Raw genomic sequence first — 16,492 nt, 5'->3', positions numbered from 1 at the left:
AGATTAATTATTGATTGTCCAATATCACAATTAGTAAGCATATGATTTTGAATGTCGATTGAGACTCTTTTATTGCAATATTTCTTGGGATTTATACTTGATACTACTCATCCTCAAAATGTAAAATAAAAAACTATTATCATAAATATGTATTGCTTGAATTCATTTTAAATAGAAAAATGAAAGCACTTTTTAAAAAAATAAAAAAATTTAAAAAAAATGATTTTTTTTTTTTTAATAACAAAGGAATCTTCCATGACCAAGCCTTTGGACTCTCCATGGGAACCCAAACCTCAAGATGTTAACCACGCTAGCCACAACCAGCACTAGGTAATCCAAGGCGTTCAACCAGTAGCAGGAATCGAACCTAAGACCATGTGCCTCTACCACAAATCCTAGCAGTCTCCTTAACCAATTAAGGCACCCTAATGGGCTAAAAAGAAAAAGGAAAAAAATAAAAGGAAAATATTAAGAATTGGTTCTTAAGTGGTAGAATGATTTAATTAAAGTTGATTTTTATATCAAAATGAGGGAAATTGATTTGAGTTACCAAATTAGTAAATGTTTAAGCTATTAAGAATTAGGTCCACAATATATATCAAGCTCAAAACATTACCATTTTGGTCATTACACATTTTCCCAACAATTCAAACATCCAATATATTGAATGCTTAAATGTTACTTCTAAAACTCAACACATTTAAAACCATAGTCTACCAAATGCTCAACTACTTTATGTCACAACTGATTATTCTTTTGGCATAACTAAAAGTGGTTTTTCTAAAAGTTTAAGCAATACCAAATTAACTCCTAAACAAGGGATTTTCATTTTGTTTCCATTCAATTTGCCTAAAAATTCAAGTTTGTTTCCCAAGCATACATTAACCTCCCCACCTACCATAACCAAGCAAACAAAGATAGGGAGTTTTGTGGAAGAATGAAATTAGGGAAGTTGTGATTTTGTGGAGAGAATTAGGCAATCCTGTCATCTAAGGGATTTGTTGTAGTTGAGTTGGGAAAGTTCCTAATTTAGGTGCTACGATTTTTGGTACATAAATATGTGAGTCACTGCATAGAAAAGAGTTAAGGAAAGGATTTTTTACCTTGTATTATTTCTATCTCTCTTCTAAATGGTATCAAAGCACTAGGCTCGTGAATCTAGGAAGAGAAGAATTTTCTTTGGCCTTCATTGCCAAGTTCAAAGTTTAGTGTCGACCTTCATTGTCAACCTTTGAAGATTTCTTTTTGATAGAATCGCACCCCTTTTGCAACTGAGAGTGCGTCATAGCGAATACGAGTTTCTTCAATGTCACTACCCTCATCTCAGCCTCACCCTGTCGTCGTGCCACTAAGGTTGCACTGTCGCCTTCTCACTACCACAACAAACATGGGTTGAACAACCTCAGCCTCATACTGCTATTGTTGTGCCATCATCTTTGTCTCATCTCCGTCCCTTCAATCTCCTTGCACCAGTGAAATTTCATTGTCACCATGATGTAGGACAACCCTAAGATGGTTGCCTACACTCAAAAGTAAGTGGGCTATGGTTTTGATTTTAGAGTATAAGGAGATAAACAAGGAATAAAGTTTATAGTAGAGAAAAAATAAAAATAAATAAAATAAAGAGAAAGAAGAAACGATGAAGAAAATATAGAAACCTTAGAGTCTCACAAAGGCTTTCTAGGAGTCTCACCTAGAAGAAAATCAATGGAGTCTCACCATTAAGGGTTAATTCCAATGAAAAAAATATAATATTATTATCTATCAATTCATCCATTTGATTTACATCAATTAGCCTATTTATAGGCTTCTCTAAGAAATCCAGAGTCTACTAGGACTCTAATAACCTATTATGACTCTAATTCTAATTGTCTTATAACCTAATTAGCTAATCCTAATTTGACTCTAATAAATACTAATCCTATTTTACTATCAATTAATACTAATTTTATTAATCCTAATGTAATTCCAAGCAATAGTAATCCTACTTTAATTGCAACTAATACAAATTCCCTTTCTTGATGCATATCCTAGAGATTCATACTCATCAATTCCCCCCAACTTGAAAAAAAACTCGACCTCAAGTTTTAGTGATTTTCCATGATCAATCGAAATCCTAAGCAATGCCTTCCACCCTTTCTTTCTTCGCCGACTCTTTACCATGGTAAAACAAGACATCAAGATCTCTTGAACTTGTTCAATTTCATGCAAGACAATTACCCAACTTTGAAAAAAATTCCAATGTTGTAAAACAATTTGATAGTTTTTTAAATAATTATGTCATCAACAAACTTGTGGAAAGTTGCTCCCCAGACTCTTCTTGTAAATTATCTTGTGGAGGAATAAGATTCTTGAATTCCCTATATTCAAAAGAAATTTCAGTAGATTCTTCATTTTTGCCACCACTCATGATAATGTTTTGCCTTAGGAAGTCAAGCATCAGTTCTTCTAAAGCTTCTACAACTTCTTTGAGCTCTTCTACTAGTTGATCTAGGATCAGTTCCATCACCTCTTGCTTTCTAGATTCGTTATTGATGATTTCTTTCTCCTTGCTAGTAACTTTGACTTGCTTTTTAATAGGAGTATTTGATGGCTCTTCTAGTTTCAAGGGTGCTAATTTTTCCTCTGGTTGCTTAAGTGGTGCAATTTCCTTCATTGGACAGAGGATCTTCTTATGCCCATTGCGTACAAGTGTGTAAGTGTTCTCATATCAATCATGTTGGACCCTTTCACCAAAAAGCCACGATCTTCCAAGCATAATATAGGCAACTTTCATTGGCAAAACATCACACCATGTTGATAACTCAAAATTATTACTAAAATTAAATATCACTCAACAACAAGAATTCACCAAAATAGATGTGTCATTTACCCATACTATTTTATAGGGATTTGGATAATCTTCTGTCTTTAAATTAAGCTTCTTAACAAGCTCCTCTAAAGCTAAATTGGAACAACTACCTCCATCAATAATCAAAGTACATAGTCTCCCTTGTCAAGCAACACGAGTTCGGAAGATGCTAGTACGTCGTCAATCCTCCTCTTCGTTTAGCTTTGGTATGTTCCCCAATGGTTGCATAAAAAAAATTGTAGTTTTCAACCATGTTTGCATACGTTGCTCCACCCCTCAATTACATATGCCTTCATGCCAAGAACTTCGCTCTGATACCAAAACTTATGTAGGACAACCCTAAGATGGTTGCCTACACTCAAAACTAGGTGGGCTAGGGTTTTGATTTTAGAGTATAAGAAGATGAACAAGGAATAAAGTTTATGGTAGAGAAAAAATAAAATACAATAAAATAGCAAGAAATAAGAAACGATGAAGAAAAGATAGAAATCTTAAAGTCTCACTAAGACCTTCTAGGAGTCTCACTTTGAAGAAAATCAATGGAGTCTCACCATTGAGGGTTGCAACAATTGCAATGATGTTAATAACATCTATTAATTCATCCCTTTGATTTACATCAATTAGCCTACTTATAGGCTTCTCTAAGAAATTCAAAGTCTACTAGGACTTTAATAACCTATTATGGCTCTAATTCTAATTATATTATAACCTAATTAGGTAATCCTAATTTGACTCTAATAAATACTAATCTTACTTTACTTCCAACTAATACTAATTTTATTATTCATAACTTAATTCCAAGTAATAGTAATCCTACTTTAATTGCAATTAATACAAATTCCCTTTCTTTATGCATATCTTAGATATTCATCCTCATCACACCGTCCTGCTACCGATCTCAAAACAGCGTCCTCGTTGTCAGCCTTGTCCGTGCCTCACATTATGATCCAATTGCCTCGCATTACTGTCACCCTTGGATCTCGCCATTGTCGTCAATGTTGCCTTAGGATCTCGTTATTATCATTGTCATCGCCGTCACCGTCACCATCACCCTAGGATCTCACTGACACTATCGGCTTCGCTTCTACCTCACGAAAACACCTTTGTTTGCCAACAAGGGCTCCAACATCTCTATTGGTTTAAGTTTATTTATTTATTTATTTATTTTAAGTTTGGTTATTGAAGCCTTTCTCTTATATTTTTTCAAAAAAAAAAAAAAATTGTAGCAAAAGAAATTAAAATATGTCAAAGATATCAAAAACTACCCTTGTCACCCCTTAATCTGAAGGAGTGATAACCAATCATAACACAGGAGAATTATAGAATATTCAAGCGGCATACAAGCTTAATGGAAAAAATTACTTAAAATGGTCACAACTTGTTCATAGATTTTTGAAGGGAAAGGGGAAACTCAATCATCTTTTGGGAATTGAACCAAGGAGAGGAGACTCTCAAATTAATGCCTAGGATGAGCGAGGCTCAATGGTTATGGCGCAGTTGTGGAACTCAATGACACCTGAAATAAGTAATACATGTATGTTCCTAACAATTGCCAGAGACATTTGGGATGCAGTTCATCAGACACACTCAAAGGCACTAAATGCAACACAAGTATATGAAATCAGAGTCAAGACTAAAGCAGCGAAAAAAGGAAACAAAACAATCATAGAGTATGCCAATATGTTAAAAAATCTGTGATAAGAACTTGATCACTATCAATGCATTGAGACAAAATGTCCTAAAGATGCAGCAATCCTGAACAATTATATCGAAAAAGATGAGTCTATGATTTCCTAATTGGTCTCAATGTTGAGTTAAACCAAGTTACAGTTCAAATTCTAAACAAAGAGCTTCCAACTTTGAATGAGACTATCTCTATTATTCAAGCAAAAGAAAGTAGGAGAAGTGTCATGCCTGAACCTCAAAATCTGGAAAGCAAAGCTATGGTTGCTAACAAAGGGAGTGATCAGAAGGCTAACATTGTTGATAACAAAAAGACTGATCGATCAAGGGCTTCAAACCGTGACAACAGGGATAACTTATGGTGCATTTACTGCTAAAAACCTAGACATAAACAGGAGAAATGTTAGAAACTTCATGGTAAGCTAACCACATCTAACAAAGAACGGGGTTACAATGGAGGGTAACAAAGGTATAATGGGCAAGCAAACTTGTCTTCGATTCAACAAATTAAAGAAAAATCCTTGGAATAAGGTAGATTCAATCAAGAGGAGATTGAAAGTTTGAGAGCTTTGTTGGGAACTCTTGAGAAACCTTCAAGTAAGAAATCTTCAGTACCTGTTCACTAGCACTTTTAGGTAAGTTTCTTATTTTCATTGGAGTAAAAGTCTCAGATAAAACTTTTGCAAATTCTTGGGTTTTAGATTCAGGTGCTACAGATCACATGACTCATTCATCACACCAATTTAACAACTATAACCCTAGTCCAAGCCAAAGGAAAATAGCCATAGTAAATGGTTCATTTACCACTATTGCAAGTGTAGCAAATATGCAAATTAGCCCTACGCTCACACTTAGAAATGCACTTCATGTTTCTAAGTTGTCCACTAATCTTGTCTCTATACAAAAGCTTACACAAGATCTAGGTTGCAACGTGACTTTTTACCCTACTTGTTAGATAATGCATAGTTATTTAGGTTATTTACTTTTCCTTTTCCTTTTCTTTCCTTACTGTATTGTGGGTCCCACTAGCATGTATATATATACCCAAGTCCAATGTGTATTCTTTACAGTTTTTCAATAACAATAATTAGGGATTCTCCTTTTCTCTCTCTCTCTCTCTCTTCACACTACTCACTATGCATTTTAGGTTAAGGAAGATGATTGGATTGCCTAAGGAACAAAACAAGCTATACTACCTTGAGACACCAAGCGAGTCATCTGTATCTCTTCCTTCTGAGCACCACCTTGTCAATAAACAAAAAATTTGGCTTCATCATCGTAGACTTAGACATCCGTCATTTAGAACTCTTAAATTGTGTTTCCTTCTTTATTTAGGAAATTAGATGTTGAGAGTTTCCATTGAGATGTATGTGAACTTGCCAAACACAAACATTCAACCTTCCCCACCAATAATAATAAAAAAAGTCCAAAGCCCTTTCATCTAATTCATAGTAATATTTGGGGCTCTACCTTATTCCTAATATATCTAAGGAATTTTGGTTTGTGTCTTTTATCGATGATTGTATTAGGGTCTCTTGGATTTTCTTACTTAAACACAAATCCGATGTGAGTTTTGTTCATCCAAACTTTCATAACATGATAAAAAATCAATTTGGTGTCACTATCAAGAGGTTTCAGTCCATCAATGCCAGAAATTATTTCAATCAAGAAGTAACTCTATACTTTCAACACGAGGGAATAATTCATGAGTCAACACCCTATAGCAACATGGAGTTGCTGAGAGGAAAAATGGTCACCTTCTTGATACAACATGAGCTTTTTTGTTTAAAAAACATGTGCCTAAATCTTATTGGGGGGAAGCCGTCCTAACCACCACACATCTCATAAACCGATTACCTTATAGAGTTTTAGGTTTCAAAACTCCCATGGATATACTCTCATCGTTTTATTCTAATATGAGAACCACAAACCATCTCATTCCTAAGATATTTGGCGTGTGTGTCCTTTGTACATGCTCACAATCTAAACAAGGGAAAATTGGACCTAATAGCGGTTAAATATATTTTTGTGGGATATTCCTCAACTCAAAAGGGGTATAAGTGTTACCGTCCTCTATCCAAAAATTCTTTTGTCTCAACAAATGTTACTTTCAACGATTGTGAGTCCTATTTTCCTGCTCCTTATCTTCAGGGGGAGAATTCCATCAAGGAAGACAAGGATCAGGATTCCTATCTCATTGACCCTTCTGCAGTCTCTAGTCCAGTGTTTGATCCAGTATTTGTACCCTACTTCTCTAAACCAGAGTCATTGCCACTTAAGCCTACTCCTAAAAATCGAATGACTAGCAAAGTGTACTTAAGGAAGAAAGTTACAGTCCCTAAACTTATACAAGTCCAAAAATCTGAACCACCTTCTAGAAATGAGGTAATAGTTTCTCATCCTTCCTCACAAACCGAGTCAAAACTTCAGTTTAAAAAATCTATAGATCAAAATCACCCTATTGCCATCAGGAAGGGAACGAAGGAATGCACTAAATGTCCTTTATATCCACTTTCACATGTGGTGTCATTTAAAAAGTTGTCTCCATCCCATAGAGTTTTCTCACAGGTTTGAACAATATTCATATTCCTACTACTCTATCTAAGGCTTTATCTAATGAAAATTGGAGACAAGTCGTGAATGCATAAATGAAGGCCCTAGAAAAGAATAAAACTTCGGAGATGGTAAATTTCCCTGTAAGAAAAAAACCAATAGGATGTAAGTGGGTCTATACTGTTAAGCATAGAGCAGATGGGACACTAAAAATGTACAATACAATACTAGTAGCTAAAGGATTCACTCAAACATATGGTGCGGACTATTTAGAAACATTTGCTCCGATTGCCAAGATGAAGACAGTCAGAATTTTGTTATCATTGGCAGCAAATTATAATTGGGATCTACAACAATTTGATGTAAAAAAATGCATTTATGAATGAAGATATGGAAAAAGAGATTTATATAGAAGTCCCTCCTAGATTTAGTAGTGACCCAACCACTAAAAAGGTGTGTAAACTGAAGAAAGCTTTATATGGGCTAAAACAGTCTCCAAGGGTGTGGTTTAAAATGTTTGCAAAAGTAATGAAAAACATGAGACACAAACAAAGTCAGGGAGATCATATGTTGTTCATCAAGCATTTGGATTCAAGAAGAGTTCCAGCTTTTTTGGTATGTATATGTAGACATCATCATGACGGAAAATGATGAACTAGAGAGGTAGACTTTGAGACAATACTTGGCCAAGGAATTTGAAATTAAATAGTTAGAAAGGTTGAAATACTTCCTGGGAAATGAGGTGCACATTTTAAGCAGAGAATTTTTACTTCTCAACACAAATATGTAACAAACCTTCTTAAGGAAATAGGGAAGTTGGCGCGTAAACCAACAAGCACACCAATAGATCCTAATCATAAACTTGGAGAGGCTGAGGAAGATACTATGGTAGATAGGGGGGATGTATCAACACCCGATGGGAAGACTCATTTATCTCTCTCACACAAGACCCAATATAGCATATGTTGTGAGTGTGATTAGTCAATTCATGCACAATCCAAAAGAGGTTCATCTGCAAGCTGCTAACTGAGTACTACAATACCTTAAGGGGTCTCCGGGAAAAGGCATCATATTTTAACGAATCCCAGGACTAGTACTTGAAGCATACATTGATTATGTTGGATTTGTGGTTGATAGAAGATCAACTACTGGGTATTGCACCTTTCTTAGTGGGAATCTGGTGACATAGAGAAGTAAGAAACAAAGTTCGGTGGCAAGGTTCATTGCAAAAGTAGAATTTTGAGCAATGGCCCAAGGAGTTTGTGAACTACTATGGTTAAAGATTATTTTGGAGGATTTGAAAATTAAATAGGATAGGCCAATGAGACTTTATAGCAACAAAAAATCTAAAATCAACATTGCATATAATCTAGTGTGACAAGATCAAACGAAACATATAGAAATTGACAGGCATTTTATCAAGAAGAAACTAGGTAGTGGATTGATCTGTACTCCTTATTTTTCTATTTACTGCCAACTTGCAAGCATACTCATAAAAGGTTTAAGCAGCACAAAGTTTTAAGCAAGTGTATCCAAACCGAAAATGGAAAACATCCATTCACCAACTTGAGGGGGAGTGTGAAAGAATGAAATTATGGAAGTTGTGATTTTGTAGAGAGAATTAGGTAATCCTATGATCAAAGGGATTTGTTGTAATTGAGTTAGGAAAGTTCTTAATTTAGGTACTAGGATTTTTTGTATATAAATATGTGAGTCTCTGTATAGAAAAGAGTTAAGGAAAAGAATTTTTACCTTGTATTCTTTCCATCTCTCTTCTACGAGTTTAAATCCTTTCCTTTCAATTTCCTTCCAAAAACTCAAATGTCTTCTTCTCACATTTATTTCTCGCTAGTTTGGCACCTTGACAGAGTATCAGAATGCTTTCTAGTCCTAATCCTCATCAGTAATCGATAAATAACCTTGCCTATGAGTAATAAATTAGAATCCAGCTGCTGCTATAACTGTACAGATAATAAAGCCTTAAAGATTAGTTTTAGAATGACTATGCTCGGATTTTTGGTGCTCAACTGACTAGTTCTGACCCTTCTTTAACACAGAGTTGCAACCGGGTATCTGAACCAAAGCCACCCAATCACTACCATTCTTGCAACAGGAAACTTTCAGACAAAAAGGGATCAGATTATCAATCTTTCAGTATCAGTCAAGAAAAACAATGAAATGAAATTAACAACATAGAAGGAGCTTCTGTATATATGATCCAGATGACATAAACATAAGAATGATAATAATAACAATAAAGAGCTTCAAAAGAATGAAATGAAATTAACAACATAGAAGGAGCTTCTGTATATATGATCCAGATGACATAAACATAAGAATGATAATAATAACAATAAAGAGATTCAAAAGAAAGAAGCAAAAGACTAGTGCACCTGTAGAAGCATGTTCAACAAGTAAATGAAATCAGTCATGCTTCTGAAAGCCACAATTGTTTTTGTCAGGGGCAAGTCAATAATTATGCACTTATTTTCCTGTTTTCAAAGACCAACAAACAAATATAATTAAATAGAAAATAAATATGCGTAGCAAATCAAACAAGAATAACATCTATAAAAGAATCTCCTGTTCATTAATGATAGAAAAAGAAATGCCATCGCTCTCATGGATCTATGAATATGTAAAGGACTTAGACCAATATGCCTTTTACAGCCAAACATAAGAAACAAAGAATATAGAAGAATATAGAATCAGCTTGTAAACCAATAATATTATGTCTAAAATTTATTAAAAACAAGATCTGAAGTGTTTAAACCCATGAATAAGAACCACAGACCAACACATAGAAATTTAGGAAAACTCTATACTAATACAAAAGAAAAGGCACATGTAAAATGTTGAACAATCAATTTTCCTAAAATCTTAAGCTATTAGGATTTGAGCCAACAATACATATTACACTCCAATACCCTCCCTCTTGCATGGCCCCATAACCACTCTAAGTGGGGCATAGACCGTATAGTGGCAAAAAAAAAATCACATTTTTGTGATAAAAAAATTTAGATAGTGTAGAAAAATTATTCTTTGACTTTCGAAAATTAAGGCCAAGATTTTTTGCTAATTTAAACATAATATTTTTGGGCAGTTAAGGATAGGATTATGATTAGAAAAATAAAGATTATTCTTTAATGTATTTCCATGTATATTACAAATGATTTCTAAGAGTTCTAGTTGTACATTTTTTTTTCTTTTTCCTATATATTTTGTATCTATTCATATTGTAAAGTATCAAAAAAAGTCTTCCTCAATAAAATCTTTTATTCAAGTTGTTAGATAGTGTACAGTTATTTAGGTTATTTACTTTTCTTTTCCTTTTCTTTCCTTATTGTATTGTGGGTCCTACTAACATGTATATATATACCCAAGTCCAATGTGTATTATTAACAATTTTTCAATAACAAGAATTAGGAATTCTCCCTTTTCTCTCTTTTCACATGGTATCAGAGCCTAGGGAGAAAAAAACCCTAATTATTTCCGGTTTATCCGTGAATCAATTCTGGGAAATCTTTCAGTGACCGTGTTTCATTCCAGTCACCTTTCCCATCTCCTAAAACTTTCTGATCAACCGTATCGCCGTCAGAAAACCCTCACCGCCGGCGACTTTTCCGGCGACCTTTTCCGGCGAAGTCCTTTTCCGACACCGACCATACCATCAGGTGCGCAAGGAGGAGATCTTCAAGTTTTCTCAAAGCACCGGAGGGAGATTCTCATCCATGCGCCGGCCAGCGCGTTTCTTCTCCGGCGGCCTGAATCTCACGCGCCGGCGCGTGAGGGCGCGTGGAGCACTTTTCGGCCACGCGCTTCCACCTCCAGCCTCGCCTGACCCCATCTAGCCACCCTCCATCTGTGCTTGTGCCATCCGAGCCCTGAAAGTGCATTTTTTTGGGTTTTTTGGTCTCCGTCGGCCCTCTAAACAGCCTTTCCGACGACCTCCGATGACTTCCTCTCCACCCCAAGCCCTGCACGTGTCTTAGGAAGTGTTCTTCTACCCTTCCAATAGTGCCACATTTGTTTTTCTTTACTATTTGGTCTCTCACAGCTACGGATCCTCGGATTTTTCTTCTTTCAGCCGCGATCTGAAGCCGTATTAGGGCTCTCTTCGATCCAAACATATTTCGTTTTCCAGATAAGTAGATATGGCTACTAAAAGTTCCCCTTTTTCCTCTGTCATATCTGGATCTCCTATGATTACTTCGGAGAAATTGGTTGGCAGTGAAAATTATTTGTCCTGGTCTACCTCTGTGGAGCTTTGGTTTATGGGTCAAGGTTATGAGGATCATCTTGTTAAGCAGGAGGCGGATATCCCTGAGGTTGACAAAGTACAATGGAGGAAGATAGATGCATAGTTATGTAGTGTGTTATGGCAATCAGTTGATCCTAAGATTCTGCTTCATCTTCGGGCCTACAAAACATGCTTTAAATTTTGGAATCAGGCGAAAGGGCTATCCACGAATGATATCCAACATCTTTATAAGGTGGCTTCTTCTATTGTCAATGTCAGACAACAAGACATGGATTTATCTACTTATATTGGCCAGATTGCCTCTCTTAAGGAGGAATTCTTGACCGTGATGCCTCTTACTACTGATGTTGGGAATCAACGAACACAGATTGACAAGTTCTTCATGGTTCTTACGCTTATTGGCCTCCGTCCAGATCTCGAGACCGTCCGATATCAGATTCTTGGCAGTTCCTCCGTTCCATCCTTGGATGATGTGTTTGCTCGCCTCCTCCGTATCTCCTCCACTCAGCCTTTGCCATCTGATAACACTCCAGATTCTTCTGTGTTAGTTTCTCAAACTAACTCTCGAGGAGGACGCAGTGGTAACCGAGGTAGAGGCCAACGTCCTCATTGCACCTATTGCAATAAGCTTGGCCACACTCGTGATCGGTGTTATCAGTTACATGGGCGGCCTCCCCGCACTGCCCACATGGCCCAATCATCTGATCCTCAAGTCGCCTCAGCCTCCCAGTTCCTCTACATCTCAGGGTATTTTCCTCACTGACAATGAGTATGATGACTATCTCCGCTATCAGGCCACCAAGTCAGCTTCTGTTACTTCTGTTGCCCAGACTGGTAATGCTTCTGCTTGTCTTACCCACACATCTTCTCTTGGACCTTGGATTCTAGATTCTGGGGCTTCTGATCACATATCTGGTAATAAGGATTTTTTCTCTTCTATTACTACTACCTCTGTCTTACCTACTGTTACTTTAGCTAATGGTTCCCAAACTATGGCTAAAGGTTTTGGTTTCGCTCATCCTCTCCCTTCCCTACCTCTCCATTCTGTCCTTTATGCCCCTGAGTGTCCTTTTAATCTTATTTCCATCAGCAAAATAACTCGCACTCTTAACTGTTCTATCATTTTCTCTGATAAATTTGTGACCTTGCAGGACCGGAGTACGGGGAAGACGATTGGCATAGGACGTGAGTCTCAAGGCCTCTATCACCTCACCTCGCCTTCAACTCCTGTAGTTTGCATTTCCACTGATGCTCCCCTCCTCATCCACAGTCGCCTGTGCCACCCTAGTCTATCCAAGTTCCAGAAAATGGTCCCTCGTTTTTCATCTTTGTCGTTGCTTGCGTGTGAGTCCTGTCAGCTTGGGAAACATACTCGTGTCTCGTTCCCAAAGCGTTTGAATAATCGGGCAAAGTCTCCTTTTGAACTTGTCCACACTGATGTTTGGGGTCCTTGTCGGACCGCGTCTACTTTAAGATTTCAGTATTTTGTCACTTTCATTGATGACTATTCTCGATGTACTTGGTTATTTTTAATGAAAAATAGAGCTGAGTTATTCTCTATTTTCCAGAAATTTTATGCTGAAATCCAAACCCAGTTCAATATTTCTATTCGTGTGTTGCGCAATGACAATGCCAGGGAATATTTTTCTACACCATTTACTTCATTTATGTCCCAACATGGGATCATTCATCAGTCTTCTTGTGCTCATACTCCTCAACAAAATGGGGTAGCTGAACGTAAGAATCGACATCTTGTTGAGACAGCTCGTACTCTCCTTCTCCATAGTCATGTTCCTTTTCGTTTTTGGGGGGATGCTGTTCTTACAACATGTTATTTGATTAATCGTATGCCCTCATCTGTATTACACGATCAGATTCCTCATTCCCTTCTTTTCCCTGACCAACCACTTTATTTCCTTCCTCCTCGTGTTTTTTGTTGTACTTGCTTTGTTCATATTCTCACTCCTGGACAGGACAAACTTTCTGCCAAAGCCACAAAATGCATCTTCTTGGGATATTCCAGACTTCAAAAGGGTTATTGTTGCTATTCCTCTGAGACTCATCGCTACTTTCTCTCCGCTAATGTCACTTTCTTTGAGGACTCACCGTTTTTTCTCCACCTCTGAGTCTCTTCCTGTTTCTAAAGTCTTACCCCTTCCCATTATCTCCCCACCTGATACAGTGCCTTCTCGTCCACTTCAAGTTTATTATCGCCATCATCATGTCGTTGTTCCTCCTTTGGCCGAGGTACCTGCTGAGTCACTTCCTATCCCTTCGGCTTCTCCTGCCCCGGCTCTGCCTCCTTCTGCTAACCTACCCATTGCTCTTCTGAAAGGTAATCGATCTACTCGTAATCCTCATCCCATTTACAATTTTTTTAGTTACCATCGCTTATCTTCACCCTATTCTGCATTTGTTTCTGCTATATCTTTTGTTTCTCTTCCCAAGAGCACCCCTGAGGCTCTTTCCCATCCAGGCTGGCAACAGGCAATGGTAGATGAAATGGCTGCTTTACACTCCAATGGCACTTGGGATCTTGTTGTTTTACCCTCTGGTAAATCTACAGTTGGTTGTCGTTGGGTCTACACAGTTAAGGTTGGCCCTGATGGTCAGGTTGATCGCCTTAAGGCCCGCTTAGTTGCTAAAGTCTATACTCAGGTTTATGGTTCTGATTATGGTAACACTTTCTCTCATGTTGCCAAGATAGCTTCTGTTCGTCTATTGCTCTCCATGGCTGCTATGCATTCTTGGCCTCTTTATCAGTTAGATATTAAAAATGATTTCCTTCATGGGGATCTTGCTGAGGAAGTTCATATGGAGCAACCACCTGGTTTTGTTGCTCAGGGAGAGTCTAGTTTAGTGTGCAAGTTACGCCGTTCTCTATATGGCTTGAAACAATCTCCTCGAGCATGGTTTAGCCGTTTTAGTTCTGTTGTTCAGGAGTTTGGCATGTTCCGCAGTACAGCAGACCATTCCGTTTTCTATCATCATAACTCTTCGGGGCAGTGTATTTATCTGGTAGTTTATGTGGACGACATCGTCATTACAGGCAGTGATCAGAATGGTATTCAGAAACTAAAGCAACACCTTTTCACCCACTTTCAGACTAAAGACTTAGGGAAACTCAAGTATTTCTTAGGGATTGAGATAGCTCAATCCAGTTCCAGTGTGGTTTTTTCCCAAAGGAAGTATGCTTTAAACATCTTGGAAGAAACCGGTATGTTAGACTGTAAACCGGTAGACACTCCTATGGATCCAAATGTCAAACTTATACCAGGACAGGGGGAGCCTTTAGGAGATCCTGGGAGATATCGGCGACTTGTAGGTAAACTGAACTACCTCACCATTACTCGTCCAAACATTTCTTTTCCTGCAAGTGTTGTTAGTCAATTCCTACAATCACCATGTGATAGCCATTGGGATGTTGTAATCCGCATTCTTCGATATATCAAAAGCACACCAGGCTAAGGTGTGTTGTACGAGAACAGAGGTCATACCCAGGTTGTTGGTTACACAGATATAGATTGGGCTAGCTCACCTACAAATAGACGTTCCACTTCCGGGTATTGTGTTTTTATTGGAGGTAACCTAATATCCTGGAAGAGTAAGAAACAAAATGTAGTTGCCAAATCTAGTGCTGAAGCCGAGTATCGAGCTATGGCTCTGGCAACATGTGAACTCATATGGCTAAAACATCTTCTTCGGAAGTTGAGATTTGGAAAGGATGAACAGATGAAGCTCATCTGTGACAACCAAGCCGCTTTGCAAATTGCATCTAATCCAGTCTTCCATGAAAGGACCAAACACATTGAAGTTGACTGTCACTTCATTAGAGAGAAGATCGCATCAGGATGTGTGGCTACTAGTTTTGTCAATTGAAATGATCAACTAGCAGATATTTTTACTAAATCTCTCAGAGGTCCTAGAATTAAATACATTTGTAACAAGTTTGGTGCATATAACATATATGCTCCAGCTTGAGGGAGAGTGTTAGATTGTGTACAGTTAATTAGGTTATTTACTTTTCTTTTCCTTTTCTTTCCTTATTGTATTATGGGTCCCACTAACATGTATATATATACCCAAGTCCAATGTGTATTATTAACAGTTTTTCAATAACAAGAATTAGGGATTCTCCCTTTTCTCTCTTTTCACACAAGTTTCTCCAAGGCTACACACATTTTTGAGATAAAAAAAATAAAAAATAAAAAATAGAAAATAAACCCAATTAGATAGATAGTTGATGAGAGGACTTGAACCCGGGACTTCCAGTTAACAATGCATATCATGCTCCAAAATGAAAAATCCAAAGTTTCTTCGTCTTCCGTAGAAATTGATTCATATCTTTCCCTCCCTCTCACATGATGTTAAACTAGCATTGTTTTAGTTATTTGAGAGAAAAAGGCTTCCATCTTAATAAGAAAATAATACAAAACATAAATGTAGCTTTTAAATAACATAAAAGACTAAACAAGCACTTCTTAATTAAAATCTTCCTAAAGCTTTAATAAAAACATCTTCCAACTGATCTTGAAACTTAATGTAGTGAACTTATCACTTTCTTGCTCATTACTATTTCTCCGATAAAATGATAGCTATTTAAAAACAACAAAGAAAAAACTAAAGAAAAGAAGAAAAGAAAGAGTAAACAAACATGAGGACTCTGCCTATTGCTAGACACCTTATCTTTATATATTTATAAAATGCAATATAAAAATTCCTTCATATTCACAAATATATATACACATGGATATAACTTGTCTGCATAGTGACCAATTCAAAAATTTAATCAAATGGGGATTAAATGGGCCCCTCTACCATATCTATACTACGTTCATACAATACAATATGAGATTAAGTTGAATTCTTGTTGAGGATTTATATTGAATTTGAATGTGTGTTACTCAAACATTGGATTAAGGCATTTTCTCTACCCCTTCTTACCCTGAAAAAGCAGGGTCAAGGATCGGACTAATGGCATATACAATACTTGAATTCTAGATATAGATGCTACATAGTTGGTTCTCATCTTTCAGAGACTACGGGGAGTGAAATAAAACATGAAACCGTAAGTTCTAAAGTTACCCTTTAACTGATATAAGACATAAATACCTTCAATATTATACTTTAACTCCTACTCTAGT

The 16,492-nt window shown here is 36.9% G+C and overlaps 1 protein-coding gene across 3 annotated transcripts in view; it reads right to left on the bottom strand.

Moving 5' to 3' along the window:
- Positions 1-16,492, bottom strand: part of LOC117903984 (probable cyclic nucleotide-gated ion channel 20, chloroplastic) — a 120,209-nt gene that overhangs the window by 90,548 nt on the left and 13,169 nt on the right. For all 3 annotated transcript variants that reach the window (XM_034816513.1, XM_034816514.1, XM_034816512.1), the window contains one exon: positions 9,481-9,579. In XM_034816513.1, the coding sequence (XP_034672404.1) occupies positions 9,481-9,579 (99 nt within the window). The remainder of the gene's footprint in view (positions 1-9,480; positions 9,580-16,492) is intronic.

Source organism: Vitis riparia, chromosome 17, assembly GCF_004353265.1.
Source record: "Vitis riparia cultivar Riparia Gloire de Montpellier isolate 1030 chromosome 17, EGFV_Vit.rip_1.0, whole genome shotgun sequence".
In the NCBI taxonomy this organism is placed as follows: domain Eukaryota; kingdom Viridiplantae; phylum Streptophyta; class Magnoliopsida; order Vitales; family Vitaceae; genus Vitis; species Vitis riparia.
Note: the sequence above shows the minus strand (reverse complement) of the source record. Positions and strands in the feature narration are given on the sequence as shown.